Here is a 13,499-nt window from a genome sequence, read left to right on the forward strand (position 1 = left end):
GGGGGGGTGGGGTTAAGTCTGGGAATATTCAAACCAAATTCCAGAAAAGAACTGCATTTCAACTGCTGGGAAATGTTATACTGCTAAATGTGTTATTTCAGCAAAAGTCAGAAATCTAAAACTCTGCCTTAAAAATGTTATTATATCMCCCTAAAATATTTTCTTATGTTGCTAGATCATCCAAGGACGCTGAAATAAAAATTATTTCACTTTTTATTTTACTACATAATAYTATGATTTGTGTACTGGAGCAGAACTTTTCTTCGAGTGCTTGCAGTCTTCACTGAAACTCTCTTCAGCTCAGTTTAATGTTTAATAAGACTAAACTTGTCTCCTGGGTTGTTCCAACATAYAAAGAAAAGAGGAAGGGAAAATGAGATTTTAACAGTATTTAAACATCATTTAGTGGTCAACTATGCTACTGTGTAGCAGTTGAGAATCTTGCTCTATGTCCTAAACAGAATTTGTCACTTCTTTGGCTTTTCCCGGCCTGTTTGTCARGGTAGAACTTGATCATAAGAGATGGGACTTTGTACCCTATCAAGCATTTAACTATTTAACTGAAGCTTTTTTCTTTTTTTTTTCTTTTTTTCTTCTTTCATGTAGTAGTGGGAAGCAARTATTCCATGTAGGCTCCTTCAGCTACTAGCTTTAAGCATCCTTTACAAAGTGATTGCAGGGCTTTTTTAGGCTGATGGAGATTTCTCAACCCTGCACAGTTCTCTCTCATCTACTTAGAACAAGCACTATAGATCAAATTAAGATGATTCCCTAAACAAAACAGATGCATMTTTCTTTCTGAAATGAAAGCCAGCCTACTGCTCTAAATGTTGATTCACTTATATTTAKTTATAAGTAACTTTTTTACTTAAACATTGTTTTGAGTAAACTAACATTTAGAGTGGTAGATGAGTTTGGATCTTTTAATAAGCTATCTCTTTTTCTGCAGCTCGWGATGTGGTTGCAAAACTGGCTGAAGACAAAATCACAGATCTTAATGACTTCCAGTGGATTTCTCAGCTGAGATATTACTGGGAAGATAGGGATGTAATGGTGCGAATGATTACAACAGAAGCCAAATATGGATACGAGTATCTGGGCAATTCTCTACGCCTGGTTATAACTCCACTGACAGATCGATGTTATAGGTAAAGCCATGTTGTCTATGAATAATGTTTTCATTTTTTTGATTGACCTATGTTTAATTTCAATTGTTACGGTTAATAATAGCAGGAACCTCAGCACCTAAAATCTTCCTGTAAGTTTTGGAGGCAAGTCTTATATATCTTTGCCCAAATATGGTATAAATAGTTACAATATACAGATTCCTATGCTAATAGAGTTATAGTCTGTTGTATCCAAGAATGCACTTCTAAAAAAGCCTAACAGCTCACGATAATGGAACTGTGAAGAACTGTATAGTAGCTTTCATAATATATTTGAAATAAGACATACAGATAGGKTGAGCCTGACTGTAAAATAAGGGAGGTAATTATAGAGCTGTTCACAGATGTTGACTGCAGTTAGTTTCCAGTTCCACTTCATCCCTTAAGGAGATTTGATATTTCACTTCTAGTGTGCCTTGGAGGCACAGGTCATCTCACTAGGTAATTTTAGGCAAATATATGTTGTTTTGCTTCGGGGCTAAGCAACTGTGAACTCACCATCACATCACATACAGCTTGTGGTGATGTGCTTTCATTTCCTGTGCTGGCAAAGGCTTCCTCTTCTGCTGTACACTAGCATTCACAATGAAGTCAAAGGAGCCATGAGCCGGTGGCTTAGGTGCAAACGGGGCGTTATGGTCATTGGTGTTAACTAGAGCTAAGCTAAGGCTATGGGTTCACCTTTGCCAGATGAAGCTGCAGTGCGAGCAGTGAGCAAGCAGACTCCGTTCAACAGAACTTAACAACMACTTTCTGGGCCGAAGCCCTTAAATAAGGCTTTTGTAGATTCAGGAAATTGTTACATGTCTCCACTCTTTAATGGGGAGTGTGTTTTTAGTATGATGGTCACTCAGAGAGCAAGATTCTCAGGTTTATGGGAGCAACTCGTATACTTTCTCAGGCCTTTCTGAAAATTGACTTCATTTAGAAAGCCAGCTTCAAGTTCTTGTCATGAAGAGCCACTTGATGGAAGCATATTTTGTAAATTCTGCCATCTTTCCTATGGTACTGCATTTGTTTGAGCAATTGAAGATATGGATGATGAATGCATGTATTGAGAATTCTTGAGGTACCTTGTAGGCTAAGCAGATAAATGTGAGYTTGCACATCTGGGAATCAGTTAAGAGAAAACGCTGGTTTAATAGGGCAAGATGTGAAGTCATTAGGAGGCAAGTAACTCATTACCAGTGGAACATATGTAGGCTCATACTGGTCCATCGCTTCAAAAACAATTCACCATTAGAGACTCTGCACTTCTAATGCATATATTATTGTTTTTGTAGGACATTAATGGGTGCCTTGAAACTAAATCTTGGYGGTGCTCCAGAAGGACCTGCTGGGACTGGCAAAACAGAAACAACAAAAGATCTAGCAAAAGCGCTAGCTAAGCAGGTACCGAAATACAGACATTTTTTCTTAGGGTTGTTTGTGTTTGGAGRTGTGGATATTTCTTGAATTGCTATTCATAAGAAAGCACCACTGTTCTTYACCTATTCTCTATTCACAGACATAGTTAACAGGAAGCTTACATTTAGGACTATGTCTGTACTATCACTATCATTCAAAATTAACAGTAATAATTACGTCCCATTTTAGATTCTAAGAATTTTTATGCTATGAATTTTGTGTTAATTCTGAGAGATGTTCTCTGTGTGTTTTTGTTGTAGTGTGTGGTCTTTAATTGCTCGGATGGTCTCGATTACAAGGCAATGGGCAAGTTCTTCAAGGGGCTGGCACAATCTGGTGCATGGTCCTGCTTTGATGAGTTCAACAGAATTGAGGTAACTTTTTAACTGAAGCCTCCAGGGGAGAGTTCCTGTCCACCTAGCTTAAATGTCTACGTTCAGGCAGATGTTTTTTTTTTTTTTTTCCCTCTGAAGGCTTTCGGAAGTCTCTATAGACCTCTGTGTCTTGGTTGAATAGGCAGTGGGGGCACTAACTTTCAGAGGACTGCTTCAATGGACACCTAATATTTAGACTAAGTTATCAGACTGRATCTTACATAGGATGATTTTTCACTTGGAAGAATTCAATATACAACCATCAAAGTATATAAATAGAAATTTTTTGTATTATCTCCAAGTGTCTTATGTTTTCTGATCTGTTCTGTTTTTATTAGGTTGAAGTATTATCTGTAGTTGCACAACAAATACTTAGTATACAGCAAGCTATTATTCGCAAACTCAAAACATTCATCTTTGAAGGCACAGAGATCTCTCTCAATCCAACTTGTGCTGTGTTCATCACTATGAATCCTGGGTATGCTGGACGGGCAGAGCTGCCTGATAATCTGAAGGTAAATCTGCAGTCCTGATTTCCTGTAGAAATTGGACAGAATTTGCAACTTCTGGTCTATTGTAGTAAGAATAGAAAGAAAGCAATTGAGTAATAYGATGATATAACCCATTCAAGTGTATTCTACTATGCTAGTAGTTAARCTTTAATAATATGTTTAGGATTGTACAGAATGCAAGGAGAGAAAGWCTCAGTCTTATCTTACTGTTTATTTGTAAACTTACCAGTTTACAGCTTTAACTCCTCTTTCTTTAAATAGGRATTCTCCTTCTTTACAATGGCTTGGAGATTCAAATCCCAATTTAAATCCATTATCTCTATACAAGTTGCTGATACRCTGCAAAAAGACTGATATAGTGCTACTTTTCTTTCCCAGTTTATTTATTGATTTTTTCGCATGACCTTAATCAAGTCATTTAAGCAGTCTGTGTGGTAGTTTATCCACTATAAATGTGGAATGAATAATAATTCCCTTTTTGTCTATTAACAGTTCTTTAGGATTATGCATCTTTTTAAAGGCATACCCACAGTGCTTAGTGCAGACCTCTCAATGAGGTCACAGTTCTGGTAATAATTATAATGCCGTTCTATTGATTTCAGATGATTCCTAAAGTCATGAAATGGAGTACGGAGTATAGAACTTCATGAATTTAWGGAGAACTGATATACTCACAAAACAAGCACGAGTTATTCCATAGTCTAAGCTTATCTCTTACTGTTTTGTTAYAGGCATTGTTCCGAACAGTTGCTATGATGGTTCCAGATTATGCTTTGATTGGAGAAATTTCACTTTATTCAATGGGATTTTTGGATTCTCGGAGGTAAGACACACTGAATTTTCCATGTTGATTGAGTCTGAAATGCCTCTCATTCCTGTGCAAGGCATGCATGACTATGTACGTTTGAGATATATGATTCCAGGAAGCTTTCTCTCTTCTGTTTCTTCAGAAAATACTTTTTAATYTCCTGCTTTATCATCAGTCCTCATTTACCACTTCATATTGACAGATATGTACCTCTACACTGAACCATTGGGGTATTGTAATATCAAACAGAACTAAATTGTGCACAGATTCTCTGACACATCACAATCTATAGTTTTACCTCCCAGGCATTTTGGGCCRTATTATTAACTGATACACCTGATAGTCACTCCACTGACATTGTGCATACRGTTTCTTCAGTATTTTCTTTGCTTGGTGAGATATTTTCATTCTACATGTGATTTTTTAATACCCRCAGTCTTGCCCAGAAAATTGTTGCCACTTACCGTTTGTGCTCAGAGCAACTATCATCTCAACATCACTATGATTATGGAATGCGTGCTGTCAAATCTGTCCTAACAGCAGCAGGAAACTTAAAACTGAAGTACCCAAGTGAAAATGAAAGTGTGTTGTTACTTCGGGCTTTGCTGGATGTTAACTTGGCCAAATTCTTGGCACAGGATGTGCCRTTGTTTCAGGTAAGGTATCAAGTGRGTGTATTCAAGTTCTGTGATGATGAGATATGTGGCTTTTCACCAAGGATTCTTTTGAATATTCTTATACGAACCTGCAGAAGCAGGTTGTTATCTTCATTTAGAACAATTTGATTCAAATGCTACCTTATTATTGTACAGTTGCTTCACTCCACTGATCTAGCCRAGGATATTCTTTGGTTTAGTTAGTRTTGTTTTGAAAAACAAACTTTTAGTTTACTTTTAAGTTAGTCTGTAAAATGTTATATACAATATTTTGCTAAAATGTAATTTCTATTTCATCAGTGGAAACCATTCCTTGCAATTCACATTCTAGCTTTGTGCTGCAAGAGAGATGTGGACAACTTAAATTATATCAATTAGAAATTTGAAGTCAGATTGAAAGCAGTGAAGTTTCTGCTTCTCTGCTGCTTTTGTAGAAAGTAATGAATATATTAAGGTGCAGAGCAATCAATACTAATTTAAAGACCTAAGTGYTAGGGTACAAGCACATGCAGAGTCACTGCTCTGAAAAAAGCAGAGCACATACCTTTCTATTTAATCATTTAAATTCCTCCAGCCACTTTCTCACTCTTTTCCATAATATGTTTTGGGGCAAAATTGCAGAAAGTTAGGCTTCCTTTTATAGTATCRGGATATATATGAAAAATACAGGGACTGATTTCTCTCTCATGCARTACAGAATACATTTACCCTTGCTGGTGGAGGATAAACGCAAGTCATTTAAAAGCACAGCAGTTGAATTCTTTCTCAGCAAAGATCCACTTTCATGGCTACAGTTTGTGCCTGRAAGTTAATTTAGTCCTTCCGAAGACATTTCATCTTCTGCTCCTATGACCTATATGAGTGTTGTTTTCCTTTTAGATTTTTATGCTTTGGGAGTTCTTCCTTTTTTGTAATCTGTGTTTAAATAGTATTCTAGTCCATCTTTCCTTAACAGGGTATTATATCAGACCTGTTTCCTGGAGTGGTTCTTCCTACACCAGACTATGACCTGTTTGTCCAAGCATTAAATGAAAATATAAAAAAGATGGATCTTCAGCCAGTTCCATGGTTCATTGGGAAAATTATTCAGGTTTGTTTCCATGTGCTTGCTTCTGGGGAGAAAAAAAATTGTGAACAGATGATTAAGAAACATTCTTTATTTACTGTTTTTGTCATGAATGAATGAATAATTTAATAGTTTAAATGAGCAATTAATAGGACATTACAAACAGCCTATCTTTACTGAGAAAAAATCRTGGAGTAAAAGTCTGCTTTGATCACAGTGATTTCTGAATTCAGCCAGTCTGTAAAGGAGTTAACCTCTGCAGCCGCATCTTAAAGTGGCTCAGGGTAGAAATTCAGGATAGAAATTAAACTGAATCTCTTAACAGATGAGGCCAAGTAGCCTAATGAATAGCACGTCAGATTGGGTCAGGCTCTGTTCCTGGTTCTGCTCACAGTCTTCTTGAGAAGTCTTGAAAGGGATGGCATTTCTCACCCTCGCTTGTCCTCAGTGTGTTCTCTTGCTTCCTCTGTGCTAGTGTTGGTGACCTTTAAAGAATGATTAACTTTTCATCCTTATGAGTAACACAGCCTAGTGCCAGTGTAATGGAAAGGGCAGAAATGCGTAGGCTGGGACAGGACCATGAGAAGCCCCTGCAACAGAATTAAATTTGCCTATGTTACTTTACAAAACATGCTTTACTTTTCAATTAAACAGAGAATTATGAACTGGCTAAGAATTTAAACTAAACCATAAAATATCAGCCTTAATGTAGGACAAAGAATATCTTCTTAGGGGTTTGCATGAATTTATTCAGGTTGAGTGGAGGAGAAAAGATATTTGTTGTTTGACTGGTGCTTTTTTCTGGGGTAAGGTTGAACAGAATTTTTAAAAGTTCCACTTTTAAAAGTTCCACTGAGGTTGAGGAAAGTATAAAATCTTCTATTTGAAGKCTTTGAATTGAGTTCTGACAACTTCTGGAGGTGAAACTGAAGAAGTTACCAGCCCTGTAGTCCAAGAGCAACCTTGGTGGGACTGGGTTTACATCAGATCCTCAGAACTGTAGTTCATATCCTTGTGTGTTAGCTTCACTGATAACCGTTGATTTCAGTTTATGCTTATACATTGGGCTGCGAACAGCAATGGCTGATGAGTGCACTCACCTCCAGAACATTAACKCTAGTACATTTGAGGGATGATCTCTACTAAGGAGAAAGAAAGGCCAAATGAAGGCAAGGACTTCTTAAATTACAGCAGCATGAATTGTCATAGGAGTGTAACTGCCTCTAATCTGAGTCAACACTTCAGCCGGGCCTAATGTAGTGCAGGTGCTTGGCTGATATTTTGTTCTGCTGCATCTGAATGCAGGAAAGATACCTGTAGTTTCATATACAATATACTTAAATCTGTTCTCTGATAAAGAACCAGTCTCTTGTCACTGATACAGATATATGAAATGATGTTGGTGCGCCATGGTTTCATGATTGTTGGAGATCCTTTGGGTGGGAAGACATGTGCATACAAAGTGCTAGCTGGAGCCCTTGGTGATTTGTGTGCAGGTAACAAACTTCTCCTTAAACGAAGTTAATTCTATGACGAATGTTTTTTGCAGAGATATGCCCAGGTTAATTCTGGTATATTCTGCTTTTTTCTGCTGGAAATTTTCTATTAATTGAGTTATTTTTGTCTTAAATGAATACAGGAAAGCATACTAATACATTTAATGCTTTTATGGATTTTGCTAAGCATTGTATTCGTGCATGATACTTTTGCAAAACTAGGTCCACTGTTAATGTTTATTCTCATCAAATAATAGCATTTTAAGTGTGGGACCTTTCTGAAAAGTTACTAAATAAAGATAATGTCACTTCACTCAAGAGATCTACTCTGAGGAGATTGTAGGTAGATCTCATAAATGAATAAACTCGCTTCTGCTCTGCTCTTCCTTTTTTTCAAGTGCTTTTGCACATAGCACTTTGCACTTTCCTTGTACAAGTAAAAGAAGTTCTGATTTACTGCTGTCTAGCTTCCAGATGTCCATTCTTTTTTGCCTTTGCCAGGCAGCTAAAGTGTGATCCTCACAGGAATGAATGTTCTTACTCTGTACCTCATTTGTTGCATGAAACTAACCTATCAGCTTTCTCAAGCTAACCCGTTTGTTTTCTTACACAGCAAAATCCATGGATGAATTTGCTGTTGAATATAAAATTATTAATCCCAAAGCAATTTCTATGGGACAGTTGTATGGTAGTTTTGATCCTGTAAGCCATGAATGGACAGATGGAGTTCTTGCAAATGCCTTCAGGGAACAAGCGTCTTCTACCACAGATGATCGGAAGTGGATTATATTTGATGGCCCAGTGGATGCCGTTTGGATAGAGAACATGAACACTGTGCTGGATGATAATAAAAAGGTAGACTAATTTTTGCCAGTTACTTGATACGTGGACTTTATTTTAGTAGTAGCAGTATTGTGACCGTGATGGTCTAGGGATATAAAACAAGGTGAGGTGTGAGCCTCAGGAAAAGTTTTACGTGCTTGAAAGCATGGCTTTTTGTCTCTAGTTATATCACGTGGTCTAGTAGATGCTGTTAGGCTATTATTTATTCTTAGAAGCCTTGTCTTGCTCCTACTTTACTGAAGTGAGGTTATTTACTGTGACTTGTTTATTGACCTTTTTAGGAAAATGAAATACATAAATTCAGTTCTGAAACTGAAAACTGAAGTTACTTAAATTACTTAATGAGTAAATTAACTAAAAAAGCTGCAGGTCATTACTGCTTTTGCTAAAGGTTTAGCAGTATTCCCTCTGTTTCTGCCAGCCATTACAATAACAGATGGAAAAGTTGAGACAAGGTCAGAAAATATCACATGCTATGAGAATATGAATGAGTGAATGAGAAGTGACACTAAGTGGGATGTTCAGTGATTTTATGACAAGCATTGCTTTCACTGAATGATCAGCAGTGACATGACTAAATCATGTTTGCATGATGTTTTCCTTCTAGCTGTGCTTAATGAGTGGTGAAATAATTCAGATGAATTCAAAAATGAGTTTAATCTTTGAGCCAGCAGACTTAGAGGAGGCATCTCCGGCTACTGTCAGCAGGTAACGTGAAARCGCTCAAGCTTGAACTATCCCACCTTGAGCAGCTATTCCTGTACCACAGTTGTTTGTTTTTCCCAGGTGTGGTATGATCTATATGGACCCACAGCAGTTAGGCTGGAAGCCACTGAAGGATTCCTACATGAATACACTGCCTCCAAACCTGCAGGAGGAACACCGAGAGCTGGTGCGAACCCTAATTTTTTGGCAAAGGTCTCACTTAGAGGACTTACCTTAAGGGGATGTGCGCACTTTGCTTGCAGTGCTGACTTGAAGGCAGCCATTTAGGATCAAAATTTTTAAGTACGTTAATGATTTAGGAGGTCCCAGACCTCCTAGAGGCTGTTGTAAATTATTTTGTGATAATGTATGTCAGGTGTTGCTGCAGGCCACAGGTACTTGAAAGAAAATTGGGGAAAGACTGAAAGACAAGAAATTTTTTGAACTCATCCTTCTGCTTGAGATATTTAGAGTGTAGCTTGAGAAATGTTTATAATAGCACTATTTTCATTAAAACTTAATCTGAAAAGCCTTATTCACCTCAATAATCTTTGCTAAATCATCCTTTGTGAGCTGGATTGCTTGCATGAGTGAGAACACTTTGAGTTGTGTATTATAGTATATCTTCAGTGTAGATACGAACAAAAGAATGTGTTAGTGGGAATCAGTTTTTAATCTTATCAAGAGTAAAATTCCTTTCTTATTTATTTATTGGRCATTTAAAGTAAAAGAATCAGAAAGATCAATCCACAGAAGGGGTATAGCTGGAAAAAGCTTCAACTTCTGTGATCTGACAGACCCCCTTTGAGTTTTTGCAGGAAACTGGGACCAAATCCAAAAGAAGTATGAACAATAGAAGAGCTCTTTATTGAAGCAGTCTTCTTAGTTCATCAAAGCAAAATAATTATTTCTTAACCAGCAAATAACTTGACTCTTTAGTGCTTCTCCTTGAGTAACAGTCCCTGGGAAGGGGCTGGGTCAAGATACCTCTCTTATTCTCCTGCTTGAGTCCATGGAGCAGATACCATCAGCCTTGCTCATTACTGCCCTGCATGCTGTGGAGCTCCCACAGGTACCAGTCAGTGCTTTCTGGAACGCCTGCTGCAGCACAGTAGCTATGGTAGGCCCTCTGTAGAAGCCAGTCCTTTTTAAGGGACGATGAAGCCTTTGTGTTTGTTTCCTTTGGGATAATTTTCTCATTGCCTGAGCAGAGCAGCAGTCTCCCTAGGCAGAAGCAGTGCTCTGCTGTTTGGATTAGTAAGTAGATAACAAAATTCCTGTTGAAATCCCCTCTATGGCAGAAGCTGCTTATTTTCGCTGTAAGTTAATGAGAATGTGGCTTTATGATTGCTTCTTTTTGTCTCACATAGAGACATTCCTATCTTCCTTCCTCATCTTCCCTCTCTCAACTCCGGGAGAATTTTTGATGCATTTATGGCAGTGGGATATATGGCAATTTTCAATTGTTTTAAAACTATTTCTTTTTTCCTGGCAGGTCAATGACATGTTTATGTGGCTAGTCCAGCCCTGTTTAGACTTCATTCATCTTCACTGCAAAGTCATAGTTCAGACATCCTCTATTCATCTGACTTACAGCATGATGAAACTCTATACTTGTCTTCTTGGTAAGTACCCTAAGCATTATTCTTTTTATTTCAAATTTCATTTTTTCCTTATGTGTCTCATAAAAAAATGCAGGTCAACAGATGCAAGGAAATATCAAAGAAATTCCCTTACTGCTTGGGATCAGAAGACCCAAGTCCTTTCTCACTGATTAGCATTAACAGTAACACTTTGGCTAGCATACAGAGCTTTCACATTTGGACATCAGTGTCCTTACAAAGTGGAACATGATCTTGTGAGTGTATTGCATAGGTTTTGCTTGCAGTTTGCTGATGTCAGAAGAAAAAATATAGGATCCTTTGTAAATAATTTTCCTTCTCATTTATTTTTATTTGAAGGCAGTATTTTACACATGTGGTGAAGGTGAAATCATCATTCTATGTAGATTGGCTTTGTTTCCCTGAAGACAATGCTCTAGGTTTGTCTCAGAGTAATTTTACCAAAAGCATTTTGGATTGGGATTTATGCTTATTTATGCTTGTGACATTTAACCAAAATTCAAAATATGTGTTTTAGATGAAATAAAGAAATCTGATGAAGAAGAGGAGGAAAGCATGTCTAGTCAACAGATCTTCTTGTGGCTACAGGGGCTTTTTCTTTTTGCTTTGGTCTGGACAGTTGCTGGGACCATCGATGCAGACAGCAGAAAAAAATTTGATTTATTTTACCGCAACTTGCTAATGGGAATGGATGATGGAAACCCACGCCCCAAAAGTGTGAAGCTCACCAAAAACAATATCTTCCCAGAAAAAGGTGCTTCTTCATAACTGTGCTTGCTTGGTTCTTTATAAAACAATAAGAAGACTCAGCACTGTAAGGGATGCCTGGCAGATTTTAACTCTGCAGCAGAACTGCTATTTGCCGAGCTGTGGGCAGCACAGTGGAGTGCCCTTTCCCCACTGTTCAAACCAGGAGTAGCATATGCCTCAGACTGCACTCAAACAACGTAGCTCAGTCAGCCCTAAAATGATTTCCTGATAATAACAGCAGTGGGTGGGGGAAGTTCTCTTGTGCTGGAAGACCTTCATTATCTCATGAGGGTGGACTGTTTAAAGGGCCAAAATGTCTCATATTGAAGTTATTTCTAAATAAGGGATGAAAAGAAAAAGAAAAATTTCAGAACTTCACACACTAAAATGATAAAGAGTTTATTTCTATTCTTTAATCAGTGAATTTTCTTATTCTTTTTTTTCTAATTAACAGGGAGTGTTTTTGACTTCTATTTTTACAAGCATGGCAGTGGGCAGTGGAACATGTGGACTAATTACATCACTAAAGAAGAGCAAGTTATCTCTCCCGTGGCTAAGGTTCACATTGATATCTTTCATTTTAAACAATAATTATTTGATAAAATGATTTAGAGGTATACATCAGCAACCTTTGCTAGCTCCGATTCCATTGAATTAGTCTGGTTATCTACAACATTCGATTAACCTGTGCAGGCTCTGCATCTTTGTTTTTGGCTTCTGTGTTTGACACTGTGATATTATAAAATGAGATAATGAGATAAACCAAGCAAACGTAGTTATTACTTCTTTGGGATAGGGAGAACAATACTGAAAAGTCCCAAATCCCCTCCTTTTTCAAGTGGAGGCACTTSGATTTTGTGGCAGCTTTGAACTCAAGGAAAGGGTAGGTGCAGCAGAGCTCCGTAGGTACCTATCCTGCAGATATCATTTCAAGATAATTAATGTTTGTTCAGCTTCTCGTTCCATTGCAGGTACAACGGTTTTGTCTGTTAAGTACATGAGAGATGTAAGATTACATTTTATTCTGTTGTCTAAAATCTTTTCTTGATATTTAGTGCACAGCTGCCCTACTAATGATATATGGAAGGGAAAGAACTTTCTATAGCACTGCTCAGTAGAGAGAATTAAGCCATGGTTAACCCTGCAGTTCTTCCTTGTGGATTTTGTATGGTGTCTATGAGCCATAATATAAACAAATACCTGTTCTGCTAGCTACCGTATAATCATTGAACAAAAAGTAGCGTCGTCTGTAGTATCTATCAGAACCTTGTTGTAACCTAGATTTTCACAGAGAAATGAATTTCGGATTTGTTTTACAGGCTTGCTTTAGTTAGTTGCTTGTAAATAATCGTGTTGATTATCATATTGGATGTTTGATTTTCATGTGCTGGTTTACTTACATGTGTAACAGGTATCTGATCTAATCATTCCAACAATGGAAACTGCCCGACAAATGTTTTTTCTTAAAACTTATGTGGAGCATAATGTCCCTTTGCTTTTTGTGGGTCCCACTGGCACTGGAAAATCAGCTATCACAAATAATTTTCTGCTACAACTTCCAAAGGAGAAATACATCCCAAGCTTCATCAACTTCTCTGCAAGAACCTCTGCTACCCAAACCCAGGATATTATTATGTCTAAACTGGACAGAAGACGAAAAGGATTATTTGGGCCTCCTGTGGGAAAAAAAGCTATATTATTTGTGGGTAAGACAGGTTTTTTTCATGTTTTTATATAATTTAAATTCTGGTTTTGGGCAAAGGAAGCGATTCACAGAGACTGGTAATTTATGCCTCAGTGCTTTTTGGTTTTTTAGGGCACCCAGAGAAGGATTAGCACTGCCCCCTGCTGAAACGTTTCTATTTGATTAAGCGACATTTGTCTTCAGAATATTATTGTTCATTGACTCATTTTAAATGTTTTGCAGTGTGATCTGAAATAAGAATAAAACAAAAAAATACCAGCCAAATTAAGTTAAAACATCACCTGTAACTTTACCTGTGAAGTATAATGTCATTTGATTCTGGTTATTTTAATGGGAAGAAAATATAACAAGAAATAACTTTTTTCTACCCCTATCTAAGTTGTTTTTTC

At 37.4% G+C, this 13,499-nt stretch overlaps 1 protein-coding gene across 2 annotated transcripts in view; it reads left to right on the plus strand.

Moving 5' to 3' along the window:
- DNAH3 (dynein axonemal heavy chain 3) overlaps window positions 1–13,499 on the plus strand; it is a 67,224-nt gene that overhangs the window by 34,749 nt on the left and 18,976 nt on the right. For both annotated transcript variants that reach the window (XM_085302125.1, XM_085302135.1), the window contains 15 exons: window positions 950–1,148; window positions 2,450–2,558; window positions 2,834–2,947; window positions 3,286–3,462; window positions 4,191–4,282; window positions 4,704–4,923; window positions 5,879–6,013; window positions 7,374–7,485; window positions 8,099–8,340; window positions 8,936–9,036; window positions 9,115–9,220; window positions 10,529–10,658; window positions 11,173–11,409; window positions 11,860–11,963; window positions 12,817–13,111. In XM_085302125.1, coding sequence (XP_085158251.1) covers window positions 950–1,148; window positions 2,450–2,558; window positions 2,834–2,947; window positions 3,286–3,462; window positions 4,191–4,282; window positions 4,704–4,923; window positions 5,879–6,013; window positions 7,374–7,485; window positions 8,099–8,340; window positions 8,936–9,036; window positions 9,115–9,220; window positions 10,529–10,658; window positions 11,173–11,409; window positions 11,860–11,963; window positions 12,817–13,111 — 2,373 coding nt within the window. The remainder of the gene's footprint in view (window positions 1–949; window positions 1,149–2,449; window positions 2,559–2,833; window positions 2,948–3,285; window positions 3,463–4,190; window positions 4,283–4,703; window positions 4,924–5,878; window positions 6,014–7,373; window positions 7,486–8,098; window positions 8,341–8,935; window positions 9,037–9,114; window positions 9,221–10,528; window positions 10,659–11,172; window positions 11,410–11,859; window positions 11,964–12,816; window positions 13,112–13,499) is intronic.

Source organism: Rhea americana, unplaced genomic scaffold (assembly GCF_003343005.1).
Source record: "Rhea americana isolate MKP2758 unplaced genomic scaffold, rheAme1 scaffold_10, whole genome shotgun sequence".
Lineage (NCBI taxonomy): Eukaryota > Metazoa > Chordata > Aves > Rheiformes > Rheidae > Rhea > Rhea americana.